The sequence below is a fragment of the Sinocyclocheilus anshuiensis genome, unplaced genomic scaffold, assembly GCF_001515605.1.
Source record: "Sinocyclocheilus anshuiensis isolate Anshui unplaced genomic scaffold, SAMN03320099.WGS_v1.1 scaffold253, whole genome shotgun sequence".
NCBI classification, from domain to species: domain Eukaryota; kingdom Metazoa; phylum Chordata; class Actinopteri; order Cypriniformes; family Cyprinidae; genus Sinocyclocheilus; species Sinocyclocheilus anshuiensis.
In genome coordinates, this window is record NW_015537969.1 from 585,385 (window position 1) to 598,831 (window position 13,447).

The 13,447-nt window shown below is 38.3% G+C and overlaps 1 protein-coding gene across 7 annotated transcripts in view; it reads left to right on the forward strand.

Annotated features, from left to right (window-relative positions):
* Positions 1-13,447, forward strand: part of LOC107669652 (triple functional domain protein-like) — a 50,360-nt gene that overhangs the window by 19,946 nt on the left and 16,967 nt on the right. For 4 of the 7 annotated variants that reach the window (XM_016462016.1, XM_016461999.1, XM_016461983.1 and 1 more), the window contains exons 11-33: positions 569-735; positions 845-964; positions 2,571-2,762; positions 2,949-3,098; positions 3,933-4,047; positions 5,800-5,915; positions 6,757-6,879; positions 6,970-7,164; positions 7,864-7,979; positions 8,094-8,160; positions 8,302-8,411; positions 8,549-8,618; positions 8,709-8,798; positions 8,924-9,016; positions 9,100-9,211; positions 9,292-9,482; positions 9,568-9,669; positions 10,679-10,708; positions 10,827-10,978; positions 11,153-11,252; positions 12,163-12,406; positions 12,491-12,786; positions 12,879-13,049. In XM_016462016.1, the coding sequence (XP_016317502.1) occupies positions 569-735; positions 845-964; positions 2,571-2,762; positions 2,949-3,098; positions 3,933-4,047; positions 5,800-5,915; positions 6,757-6,879; positions 6,970-7,164; positions 7,864-7,979; positions 8,094-8,160; positions 8,302-8,411; positions 8,549-8,618; positions 8,709-8,798; positions 8,924-9,016; positions 9,100-9,211; positions 9,292-9,482; positions 9,568-9,669; positions 10,679-10,708; positions 10,827-10,978; positions 11,153-11,252; positions 12,163-12,406; positions 12,491-12,786; positions 12,879-13,049 (3,122 nt within the window). The remainder of the gene's footprint in view (positions 1-568; positions 736-844; positions 965-2,570; positions 2,763-2,948; positions 3,099-3,932; positions 4,048-5,799; positions 5,916-6,756; positions 6,880-6,969; positions 7,165-7,863; positions 7,980-8,093; positions 8,161-8,301; positions 8,412-8,548; positions 8,619-8,708; positions 8,799-8,923; positions 9,017-9,099; positions 9,212-9,291; positions 9,483-9,567; positions 9,670-10,678; positions 10,709-10,826; positions 10,979-11,152; positions 11,253-12,162; positions 12,407-12,490; positions 12,787-12,878; positions 13,050-13,447) is intronic. The other 3 variants (XM_016461989.1, XM_016462025.1, XM_016462007.1) reach the window with 3 other exon arrangements.

Genomic DNA, 13,447 nt, shown 5'->3' on the forward strand with positions numbered 1-13,447 from the left:
CTTCATGGAACATGATCTTTACTTAACATCCTAATGATTTTTGGCATAAAAGAAAAATAGATAATTTTGACCCATACGATGTATTGTTGGCTATTGCTACAAATATACCCGTGCTACTTATGACTGGTTTTTGTCCATGGGGTAAACATATATATATTTATATAGAAGTCCTACAAGTTTAGACCAGTACACACCTACTTTAAAACATTGTCCTCAGCTAGTGGAGACATCTCACATAAATGATGCTATAGGTCATCCAGTGGTCAGTGGCAGAGCTGTGGGGCAGTATGCATATGTATTAGGTTATATTTCCGACTGAGCTTGTTCACTGAATTCGGTCTCTGCACAGACATGAGGACTGAGTGGGTGTTTCGACCGGTCTCTGGGGCAGACTGGAGATGTACGTGTTGGATTGTAATCTTGCTCTCACTGTCATAGGAAATGACAGTTACGACGTCATCTGTAGCACTTCAGTCCTAAAACGAGAGTTTGCAGTCCAGCAGTTTCATGATTGTTGTTAGTGAATAACATGAGAGCTGAGAATGTGGCATTTCTTCATGTTTTCCAGGTGTCGAGTTGCTGTGTGACCGTGATGTGGACATGGCCACCCGTGTACAGGATCTCCTGGAGTTTCTACATGAGAAACAACAAGAGCTGGATGTGGCCGCAGAGCAGCACCGCAGACACCTGGAGCAGTGTGTGCAACTGCGCCACCTACAGGCTGAAGTCAAACAGGTAATGCACAGGCTATGTTCAGAAAGGAAGCTTACTACATACTGCTCAATATATACTTTATTCACGGTATATAACGATTTGTGTTTGTTAATCTCTTCACTTGTTGCAGGTTCTGGGTTGGATCCGTAATGGCGAGTCAATGCTGAATGCAGGTCTGATCACGGCCAGTTCACTTCAAGAAGCTGAGCAGCTGCAGAGAGAGCATGAGCAGTTCCAGCATGCTATCGAGGTCAGTGCTGCTCATATTTTGGTTCAAATCTTTTCAACATCTCCTTGCCTTTTTCTCACAATAGACTCATTACTGTAATTATAATAGCTCAAATCATAATTATTGTCAACATGTATTGGCACTAGCGTGCCCCCACATATGCACATGCTTTTTTCAACTAAGGGCAATTTTACCTGTGCGCTGCAAACATAAACTCAGTTTTCACTCTAATTACTTTTTAATTTGCCCACTAATAATGACCAACAGTGAAGTCTTTTTGCCTTTTTTTCTGAACCAACAAATGTAATTTCCACCACATGTCAATTTATGTACCAACATTCTTTGGTGCAAATAATATTTTATACATTTCTGAAATAAAAGAGCTGTCTCCTTAGTCTTGCTAAGGATCATTTCATACCTAGAATTTATGTGCCTTAAATACAATTAAATCATTTATTTTTTTAATAATTTTACAATTCATGGCTTGATTGGAAATGACACATAAGGAGATTCTGTGATATTTAAAGTGATCCCTTTTCTTTGTTTTTTAATTCCATATTGCATATTTCTCAAGCTCACTCACACTGTTGTTCTGGAACAAGTAATAATAGTAAATTAAAATCTATACTCTACCGTTCACAAGTGTACATTAAAATGATCACAAGTGACTGTAAAAACCTTTATAATATTACAAAGGCGTTCTATTTCAAATAAAAGCTGTTCTTTTGAACTTTCTGTTTATCAAAGAATCCTGAAATAAATATATATATCACGGTTTCTATATTAAGCAGCATAACAATGGTAATAATAAGAAATGTTTCTTGAGCATCAAATCAGCATATTAGAATGATTTCTGAATGATCGTGTGACACTGAAGACTGGAAAAGTCACTTTTGCCATCACATAATTAAATTACCTTAAATTACTGAATTATTGATCAAATAAGTGCAGCCTTGGTGAGACCCCATACATTTATATGCAGTAAAAGGTATTTGAAAAATAACTGAAGGCATGGTGTAAGTTTTAATATGACCTTAATATACAAGTTAAAATCTTGTTAAATAAAAAATCAACCACTTGAACCTAAACATGTCGTTGAAGAAACACATGCACACAGCAATATGAAACCTTATAATGTCTGAACATATTGATTGATGCTTTAGTTGGCCATTTATCTGCAGCTGTAGCTCATAGATGATCCTGCCAAGGCCTGAGCTTTCCTCTGTCTTATGTGCTCCTGCTTAGACAGTCTGTTTGCTCTCCACTTCCCCTCCTTTAATGAAGAACCAGGATAACATCAGATCCGCTGTCACTGTATCATTATTGGGAACCTGAAGGCACAAAGACTGCCTATCAAAGGAGCCTTCTCATTTCCTCCTGCCATCAGACTCCTGTTCTTGCCGTTTCTGTACTGAATACTGAGGGATGCTCAGTTTTTCAAGATAGAATCTGTAAACCACACTTTGTGGACGAATAATGAACTATCAGTCGTATCTCACCGTCTGTTGTCTTAAGCCATCTGACTCATGCCCCTCTATCTTTTTTTAATCTTTGTCCATTCAGGCCTGCTGTTTTATTCCTTGTCTTTGTGTGTCTTATCTGACACGTTTTCTCTTCCTCTCAATAGAAAACCCATCAAAGCGCCCTACAGGTCCAGCAGAAAGCAGAGGCCCTGCTGCAGGCTAATCACTACGACATGGACATGATCCGAGACTGCGCTGAGAACGTAGCCTCCCACTGGCAGCAGCTCATGCTGAAAATGGAAGACCGGCTCAAGCTGGTCAATGCATCTGTGGCCTTCTATAAGACCTCTGAACAGGTCTGTAGAAGGGTTTGTGTGACTGATGTTTTGTCACAAGTTGTTGACACGTCATAGCTGTGCATTTAAGCGTAGATTGAACAGTATTCATTGACCAATCATATCCAGGTCTTTTATAATTCATACTGTAATGAGTTTAAAAGGCCAACAGGCAGTTGAAGGCTCATCTTCTTGTCTATGCTGTAGGTGTGCAGTGTGTTGGAGAGTCTAGAGCAGGAGTACAAGCGGGAGGAGGACTGGTGCGGAGGAGCGGACAAACTGGGGCCCAACTGTGAAACCGACCACGTCACCCCCATGATCAGCAAGCATCTGGAGCAGAAAGAGGCCTTCCTTAAGGTAACGTATCCAAAGCCAGAGGGCACATCATTCTTTGAGTCAGAGGAATCGATCTCTTACTGAATCATCTGAAGTCAGGCAGTCAGTAAAACAAACAGGTGGTATCTAGATACTTAACACAGAGTACAAACAGCATTAGTTGAAGTAAATATTCACCTACAAACAGAAATCTACTTTTTGAGAGGTAACTTTGAGAAGATTCGGCTACAGCTGTGTCATGTGAATAAGCAGCCATACAGACAAAAAAATGTTTCCATCACTGTTTTTCCATGTTTTTCTATGTAAACGGCATAGAATAGCAGCAATATAGCCTTTCCTTGGTTACTGCTGTAAACAAAGCAACGCTGCGCTTATGAACACTACTTTAATATGCATCATACAGAGGCAAGATGAAAAGAAAATAGCATCTAAACTTTTCTAAAGACAGTCAGTTCCCCTCAGAGATACATTCACAAACTCCTACCCCCAATTGTATTGTGATTTGTTTAGCATCTCAACGATTTTAAACGTTACATATTTGTATCAACCGGCTCGCGGTGTATCGTTACATCCCTAGCGGTAAGATGGACATTCAACTATATAATTTTGTTTAAAATCATGTTTAAAATGTATAAAACTTGTACTGTTGCTGTTTCTGATAGTTTGGTCTAAAGAATCTCAAGTCTTACGTAAGTGTGTAATAGTTACACGAATAGTAGACATACTCTAGCAGAAATAAAACTTCTCTTACAGTTGAATTTTTAACATTAGCATTTACTGAATTTTGTGTGTTGTTTTTGCAACAACCATTTTGACAGTGTTTGGGTCATTTCTTCGTTGCTATCTCTGTTGCAGGCATGCACGCTGGCCAGACGGAATGCTGACGTGTTTCTGAAATACATGCACAGAAACAGTGTCAGCATGCCGGGGATGCTGAGTCACGTCAAAGCACCAGAGCAGCAGGTCAAAAGTGAGTTCTGGCCACAGCTTGACGTCAAAACGGTCCTGATTATTACCGTACTTAGAAATATTGCATAAAGGATGATATACAGACTGTGTATTATCCTGCTAATGAAACGGCTATGTATTAAATATATTAATAAATGGACAGGAAATATCAATTTTAGTGTTAACGAGCTATTTTTGTGAGAAGTAGGAGGCTGTGAAGTGATGAAACAGACATGACTGGGTTAGCATTCAATCATACAGTTTAGCGGACTTTATGCAAAAATATATAGACTGTAGAGTACCACAGCTGACCAATCAAGCATTCCAGAGAGGCGTATAATAAACACATGGAGCCCCTCGTATGTCCCTGTAGTATTTCAAATCCTGTTCCAGTTTTCAAACGACAAGGCTACAGATGCTGCCTTTCTGCATGTTTTCCTCTTATTTACCAGTCTTCCCTCTGCTGGCTCTCTGGAGATATGACAAAACACAGTCTGTCTTCCCCATAGGGGTTTAGATCCAGTGCATGTTGATTTTACGTTCTGCAAGCCATCTAAAATAGCTGTGGATTGCCATCTAGTGGCCGAGCAGTGCGCTGCACCCTCACTTGAGTTTTTAGCAGCTGGCCCACTTTGGCCCACTTTAGCCCAGTTTAGAATGTGTGCATTGTGAATGCGGCCCTGTTCTGTTCAGAGTGTGCTTACAATGACTCAGATAAGGAAACCGTAAATGGGTCAGGCCTCTGCCGCACAGATTAGGGCAGCTTACTGCGGAATGGTGACAGCATTACTCCACTGGGGATCGTCACTTTACCCTTCATGCTACACACACACACAACATTGTAAAGTGCATCTGCTTGTGTAGCAATTTTATCTTTAGTGCTCTCAATTTAAAATGTATTTAGTCAAATAAATTGTTTAATTATGTAAATGTAATTTTATCAAATATTAAAAAGTTGTTTAATAATAATAACAACAACAATAATGGATTTTCCTATATTAGAGAAATTAAAACATTACCCCTTTAATTTAACATTTTTAAATTAACAATAGTTAATTAATAAAATGAATGAATCTAAAATGTTTTAATTATGTATTAATTCTATCATAATAGTAATAATAAGATACATTTATTATTATTGTTGTTATTTTCCTACCATCAGTTAAAGCAATAAATATTCAAGATTCAATTACCCATTTAACTTTACATTTTATAACTAAATGGATTAAGTTTTATGCAAAAATACTCAAATTTAATTTAATATAATCTAATCATTTCATAATATTTTTTATAATAATAGATTCAATATGTTGTTTAATTTTTGAATTGTTTATTGCTTGAAATGCACTGATGGTTGGCTAACCATAATAATAACAATGACAAGCATAATAAAAATAAATAATAGTTTTATTCTTATTTTCCTACCATCAGTGCATTTCAAGCAATAAACAATATAATTCAAGAAATAAACAAAATGTTAACTTCTTTGTAGTGTCTGTTCAATGATTTACTCGTCTGTCACAATATTGTTTGAATTATCTTAATTTGAGGGCGTTCTCAGAAAAAGATGAATTCTATTAAATCTGTACATCTTGTATCTACTAATTTCTATTGATTGAGAGCACTAGTTAAAATACATATATTGAATATTATGATTAGCATGATTTCAGTGGCTTGCAGCTAGCAGTTAAAGATCTGCGCTGGTGTTCAAAGTGTTGTGCTTCAGAACTGCATTGTACATCATGGTTAAGAATGATCATGTGTGATTTTGTAGATATCCTGAATGAGTTACTGCAAAGGGAGAATCGGGTCCTGCACTTCTGGACCATGAGGAAGAGAAGGCTGGACCAGTGTCAGCAGTATGTGGTGTTTGAACGCAGTGCCAAACAGGTTTTTTGAATTATCTTAATTTGAGGGCGTTCTCAGAAAAAGATGAATTCGATTAAATAATCTGTACATCTTGTATCTACTAATTTCTATTGATTGAGAGCACTAGTTAAAATACATATATTGAATATTATGATTAGCATGATTTCAGTGGCTTGCAGCTAGCAGTTAAAGATCTGCGCTGGTGTTCAAAGTGTTGTGCTTCAGAACTGCATTGTACATCATGGTTAAGAATGATCATGTGTGATTTTGTAGATATCCTGAATGAGTTACTGCAAAGGGAGAATCGGGTCCTGCACTTCTGGACCATGAGGAAGAGAAGGCTGGACCAGTGTCAGCAGTATGTGGTGTTTGAACGCAGTGCCAAACAGGTTTGATGTCTCCCTCTTCCTCCATCTGTTCCTTTGATGTCTGATCAGTCTGATTATTCACTTTTTCTTGGCCCAAGGCTGAGACTGACAGACTCATGACTCACTGCCATGGCTCTAATTAAACTGCACAGAGACATTATAATTAAGACATTTACTTTTTTCATCCTCTGTTTGTATGTGTGTGTATTGGGATGTGTGTGTCTGCATATGCCATAGCGTGTCTTCTCAGTTCATTTTAGGTTTAGTCATGAAAATGTTGTTTTAAAACAATGTTTCTCAACTTTAGGACCCAGATTAGGGCCATAGCGGTTGCTTGGAGAATGACATTAATAGTAAATATATGGAAAATACCTATTTTAACTATGCACATTTATGTTCAGTTGTGTTTTTGCATTTAGCATTGTTTTACCTCACTGTCTGCAACACACTTGCTATGAATCACTATTTTAAAGTGTTTCTTTCTCATTGTCCAGGCTCTGGAGTGGATCCATGACACCGGTGAGTTCTATCTGTCCACACACACCTCCACAGGCTCCAGCATCCACCACACACAGGAGCTTCTGAAGGAGCACGAAGACTTCCACATCACAGCCAAGGTACGACTGCACCACAGCGATGACAAACACCTGGGCTGCTCCTTTTAACTCTGCAGTTACCTAAAGCTCATTCTCTTCCTGTGTCCCCAGCAAACCAAAGAGCGGGTGAAGCTGCTGATACAGTTAGCGGATGGTTTCTGTGATAAGGGCCACTCCCACGCCGCTGAGATTAAGAAATGGGTCACGGCCGTGGACAAACGCTATCGAGACTTCTCCCTTCGCATGGACAAGTATCGCACGTCTCTAGAGAAAGCCCTCGGCATATCATCAGACTCAAACAAAGCAGTATGTGTTTTTTTTCTCATAATAGAGTGATATCTGATCATTTTGAGTCTTGACATATCACATGCTAGCATTTGAGTGAGTTCGCATGGTTTGGAGCCATAATCTGGACAAATAGTTTGTGTTTTTGCCATCAGGCTGTCAGTAGATTAAGATAAGTATTTTCATCAATCATTTTACATACTCATCATTTTTCATGTACGTCGTCGTCTTAAGACCTGTATTCTGGTCAAGTCTTTTCAAAGAATTTCTTATACAAGATTTAGTTATTAGAATATTCCTGTATGTAATAAACATTCAGAATACATTCAATCTTATTTCCTGATATTCTTTTCTAGAAACACTTGTTTTAATTGTAGCTATACACAATAAATTAATAAGCGATTCACACTCATGTCCATAACAATGACAGAAAAATGCAATAAATTGCATACTGTTCAAGTATTTATTCATATTTTGAATTAGGGTTTATTTTTATATGTACAGTTAAAATTTTAGTTTAAGTATTAGTAATTTTATGTGCTAGTTTTAGATTGTTTGTCATTTTAGTACTTCACATCCACATAGTAGTTCACATCTAATATTTGTTTTATTTTATTTCTGCTATCAGAATATTTTTGTGCATAATCAGTGGGAATAGTCCTGAAAAAGATATGCAGTCAGAAGACTGTGGGACAAAAACAAGTTGTGTTTAATTTCCAGAGTAAAGACCTGCAGTTGGACATCATTCCAGCCAGCGCTCCAGGGTCAGAGGTCAAACTCAGAGATGCTGCCCATGAGCTTAACGAAGAGAAGCGCAAGTCTGCCCGCAGGAAGGAGTATGTCTGATTTACTGTTATTCATTGACCGAAAGGTCGCTAAAATATTCTAATGAATTCTTGTACTTTTAGATTGAGAAAGATCTACATTGTTTATTTTTTCCATTTGAATAGCTTCATCATGGCTGAGCTGATTCAGACAGAAAAAGCTTATGTGCGAGACTTAAGAGAGTGCATGGATGTGAGTATTTTGTTGTATATTATTAAAGCTTTTATTTGGATCTTTTGTCCTGAATTATGGAAAATCGAAGCAAATCACGATAAAAATGTCCTTATTTCAGACTATGATGTAAATAAATTTGAACCTTTTCCTCTCATCCAGACATATCTGTGGGAGATGACCAGTGGCGTGGAGGAGATCCCACCAGGGATCGTTAATAAAGAGCATATCATTTTTGGTAACATGCAGGACCTCTACGAGTTCCATCACAAGTGAGTTCATTTATAATGCAAATGCTTTAAGCATTTTTTAAAGAATAAATTTTTTTTTTTTTCTTAAAAATCCAGCAAATTAGTTTCCAGTCCCCTCTGTAAGTGGCTCATATATATGGCTCTTTTTTTTTCACCAGTATATTCCTCAAAGAGCTGGAGAAGTACGAGCAGCTTCCTGAAGATGTGGGCCACTGTTTTGTGACTTGGGTGAGTAGAGTTAATTGTGTTTGAATACTAATATTGTATCTGCTTCTTTCAGATTAAGGTAATTGAAATGCCTCTTTCATCTTTCATCAGGCCGATAAGTTCCAAATGTACGTGAACTACTGCAAGAACAAACCAGACTCCACTCAACTTATTCTTGAGCATGCTGGAGGATATTTTGACGTGAGTTGAATGTTTCTGTTATGATTCATGTATTTTATTCATTTTGATCATTCATCATTTCTTCCTGTCAGTGGCCAATTTGAATCCCAATTGTGAAAGTCGGTGTATTCAAATTCTTGTTACAGGAAATCCAACAGAGGCATCGCCTGGCCAACTCCATCTCATCATACCTCATCAAACCTGTTCAGAGAATAACCAAGTACCAGCTCCTCCTCAAGGTAAAAACATCTTGAATTCATCCCGAAACTTATGGAATGGTTTGCTTGTAACCACTTAGTGGTAATTGGGTTTGCGTTTGTAGGAGCTCCTGACGTGTTGCGAGGAAGGCAAAGGTGAAATCAAAGATGGCCTGGAGGTTATGCTCAGTGTTCCCAAGAGAGCCAATGACGCCATGCACTTGAGCATGCTGGAAGGTGAGTGGACGCGCGCACACAAACACAAAGACACATATGGAGCAGATGAAACGGTTTCTGATGGCAGTGAATGTCTTCAGGGTTTGACGAGAACATTGAGTCCCAGGGAGAACTGATCCTGCAGGATGCGTTCCAGGTGTGGGATCCCAAGACCCTGATCCGTAAGGGACGGGAACGTCACCTGTTCCTCTTCGAAATGTCACTGATTTTCAGCAAGGAGGTTAAAGACTCCAATGGCAGGAGCAAGTATATCTACAAGAGCAAGCTTTTTGTAAGTTTCACATCAAGATTAAAGCACTAAAACCTCTTTTTATGCAGAGGATCTGATTGTTTTAAATGCTTTGTTTTGGCTGCAGACCTCTGAACTGGGTGTTACTGAGCATGTGGAAGGAGATCCGTGTAAATTTGCCCTCTGGGTTGGACGGACCCCAACTTCAGACAACAAGATTGTCCTCAAGGTAACCCTCTTTTTTGACTTTCTCTTGCTCTGTTGACAAGCATGGCACTGTTTTGGTCCAGCTTTCTACGTTGCATTTCTGTGTAGCTCGTCTCTTTTGCACTTTAACAAGTAAAAGGTTGAATATTTGTAAAATCCTAATATTCAGCATGAAGACTTGTTTTTACTAACTGGGGAAGGGAATGTCAATTATTTTCTGTAGTAATTGACAGCGTGCCTCAGGTGCTCTTGATATGATTTGACATGAAATAGTCCTTAAAAATAGAACACCTCAGGTTGATCCTAAAGAGAATGTTAACGACAACAAAAATCTATTTGTATCAAACTATGACTGTGGTTATATGGGAAGATCTTGCATTTTTGGTTCTGACTGGATGTTAATAAAGTGCAAGGAAACAAAAACCAAGAATAGTCTCTACTGGTGGTGGCTTATGTGCATTGCAAGTGGCTTCTGTCTCACAGTAACTGTTAACTGACTGCATGCTGCTTTAAAACTGTAAGGCTACTTGTGTTCAAAACTTTCTTTAGTGAAATGTGACAAAATTGCATAGTTATTTACTGTCCATTTATATGTGGTTTACATCATATAAGCTGAAGAAAAATTCTCTGCTTAAATCATTCAGTGTCATGTATTTCATATTAAAAATACAAACACATGTACACACAAACACACATATATCTTATCGCTTATATATATTATACATTTTTTCACAAAAAGAAAATCAAATATATTAAACTATATAATATGTATGTATATAAAGGCAGTAGCTTACATTCTTTTTGTTTGAAAAATAGTTTTAAATTCTACTTATTAATCATAATTTACATCTTCAAATGGCAGTGACTAATGTATAAACCATGTATCACAACATATAAATTGGCTCTAAATTATCACAAAATATGTTTATTAATGTTGTCCCTATGTCTTACCGGCTACTGTCTCATGTAGTATGATATATGGCATTTTATAAAGCAGTAAAACCTTGTATATTTCTATATTTCGAATGAAGCTAAGTCAGGGATGCAAACATGGATCCATGGTGAGTACAGCCACACAGATAGCTCACCCTTAGTTCACCATAGAACAGAAAATCAATGTGTACTCTTACTCAACGTTTTGTATTTCTCTGTGTTTTCTCTCCACACACATAAACACAGGCGTCCAGTATTGAGAACAAACAGGACTGGATAAAGCACATCCGTGAAGTGATTCAGGAGCGCACTGTGCATCTGAAGGGGGCGCTGAAGGAGCCCATCCACATCCCCAAACCTTCCACAGCCAAACATAAGGGTCGCAGGTACACCCCCAGGCCAGTGAAACATCTCTTTTCTTACTTAAATATTAGAAAGAATAATAAGAATATTAATTTTGTCCTTTTTTACCCTTCAGCTTCATTTGACTGTTGCTGGATTTATAGTTTTCTTAGTATGTGGAACCATACTAGGACTAGGAGTTAATTTCCTGTGTGTGTTTATGTGTGCAGGGATGGAGAGGATCTGGACAGTCAGGGTGATGGCAGCAGTCAGCCAGACACCATTTCACTGGCCTCCAGGACCTCACAGAACACCCTGGACAGCGACAAGGTGAGGATACACCTCCTGTCTGTGAGAATGACTCTTAAACCTTTCAGAGCTTCTAGTGTTGATCTCAGTGAAATTACTGATGAAAATGTTTGCAGCGTTATTTTAGCATTATGGATATACTTTTACAGTATTTATTTTATTTTTAAAAAGTTTTCTTTTTCATTTTAGTTTAGTTTTTAGTTTAATTCTATGTGCTTTGTCATTTTATTCGTTTTTATTTAATATTTATATTTTTTATAATTATAGTTCTAGTTTTAATCATTTTAGTACGTCAATTTAAAACGATAGATCACCCAAAAATAACAATTCTGTCATCATTAATTCAGCCTCATGAAATGAAATGTTGAAATGTTGCCTTGGCAATTTGGTGAAATAAAACACTGAATGTTAACCAAACAAATGTTGTTAACAATATCAAGGACAGGACAAAGACACATTGTGTTGATAATTAAATGAGGAAAAAATAGCAGTACAAAATATTAACAAAACAGCTTACATATTCAAAGAATAATACACAAAGCACACTGTGGCCATAATACACTATAAATAATGTACCAGTAATATATATTAACAAAAATTAATTCACAACACAATAATTTCTAAATAACTCTAAATAGCTTTCTTATTCTATTACTTCTGGGCAGGTTTATACATTTAAATGAATGTTTATACATTTTTCAAAATGGTTTGATCTGGAGCATTTTGACACTTTTTTCAAAAAATAACTTTTCATATTACTCATTTTTTTACTGATGTTGTATGACATTTCAGACATAGTAAAATTGACTAAAATTAATGAATATGACATGGCAAAAAAAATCACAAAATTTAAAGGGCATTTTGGTCTTAAGACAGTCACTATAACTAAAAACATGGCTCTTTGCTTGCCTCTTTTTTTTTTCTTCTTCAGTTGTCAGGTGGTTGTGAGCTCACAGTGGTCATCCATGACTTCATGGCCGGTAACAGTAATGAACTGACAGTGCGAAGGGGACAGACAGTAGAGGTACTAGAGAGGCTCCACGATAAGCCCGACTGGTGCTTGGTGCGGACCACTGACCGTTCCCCTGCCCTGGAAGGTCTGGTTCCCTGTGCCATGCTCTGTATCGCCCACTCCCGCAGCAGCATGGAGATGGAGGGCATCTTTAACCACAAAGGTGGGCAAATGTCCGAAACGCTTCCTAATAATCCACACAGACCTGTGTCAGATAATAATCACAAGCTTTTCTGTATTTTTCCAGACGCGCTTTCTGTGTGCAGTAACGATGCCATCTTGCCAGGCTCCTCTGCCACCCTGCAGCCAGGTCATGTGATGGGCTCCCAGAGTTCCCCTGGGCCCAAACGCACTGGCAACACATTAAGGAAATGGCTGACCAGTCCTGTGAGGAGACTCAGCAGTGGTAAAGCCGACGGCCACGTGAAGAAGCTGGCGCACAAACACAAGAAGAGCCGTGACGTCAGAAAGAGCGCAGACGCAGGTTTGCAGAAAGACTCTGATGACAGCGCAGCCACGCCACAGGATGAGACTCTGGAAGAGGTTTAAATGTTATTCATACTTTTTCAAAGCTGGTCTTACTGGCTTTCTGAATATATAGCCTAATTTATGGTTTTGTCCCTGAACCTCCACAGAGGGTGCGTAACGAGGGTCTGAGCAGCGGGACTCTCTCCAAATCATCGTCGTCAGGAATGCAGAGCTGTGGAGAGGAAGAGGGAGAGGAAGGAGCTGATACTGTGCCACTTCCTCCACCCATGGCCATCCAGCAGCACAGCCTCTTCCAGCCGGATGCACAGGATGACAAGGTGAGCCGGCACATGACAGAGCAGAGGGGGGCGACAGAGGAGGGGGGTTAGTATGAGTGAGAGTCACTAGTTTAGCCCCCGCTTTATCTTCTCCTGGTATATGCAGTCTTTACTGGGGTCCATATGACAAGATTTCTATTTCGGGTTTCGGGTGATCAGAAAAACAGTTTTCACATGAATTGAATTTCACAGTCACACATGAATTGGAACTGAGCTAGAACTGGAAAACTGAAATTGAAACCCATCACACTTGGCAGTAACACGCAGCTTTTAAGACTGGATCATTTGGAAATAGTCATGAATGAATTCATATCACATTTATTAAGCTTGAAATGTTTCTTCGCAATCAATCAACAATTTCATATTTTTTATTGAATTATTCTTGTTTTTCTCATTTC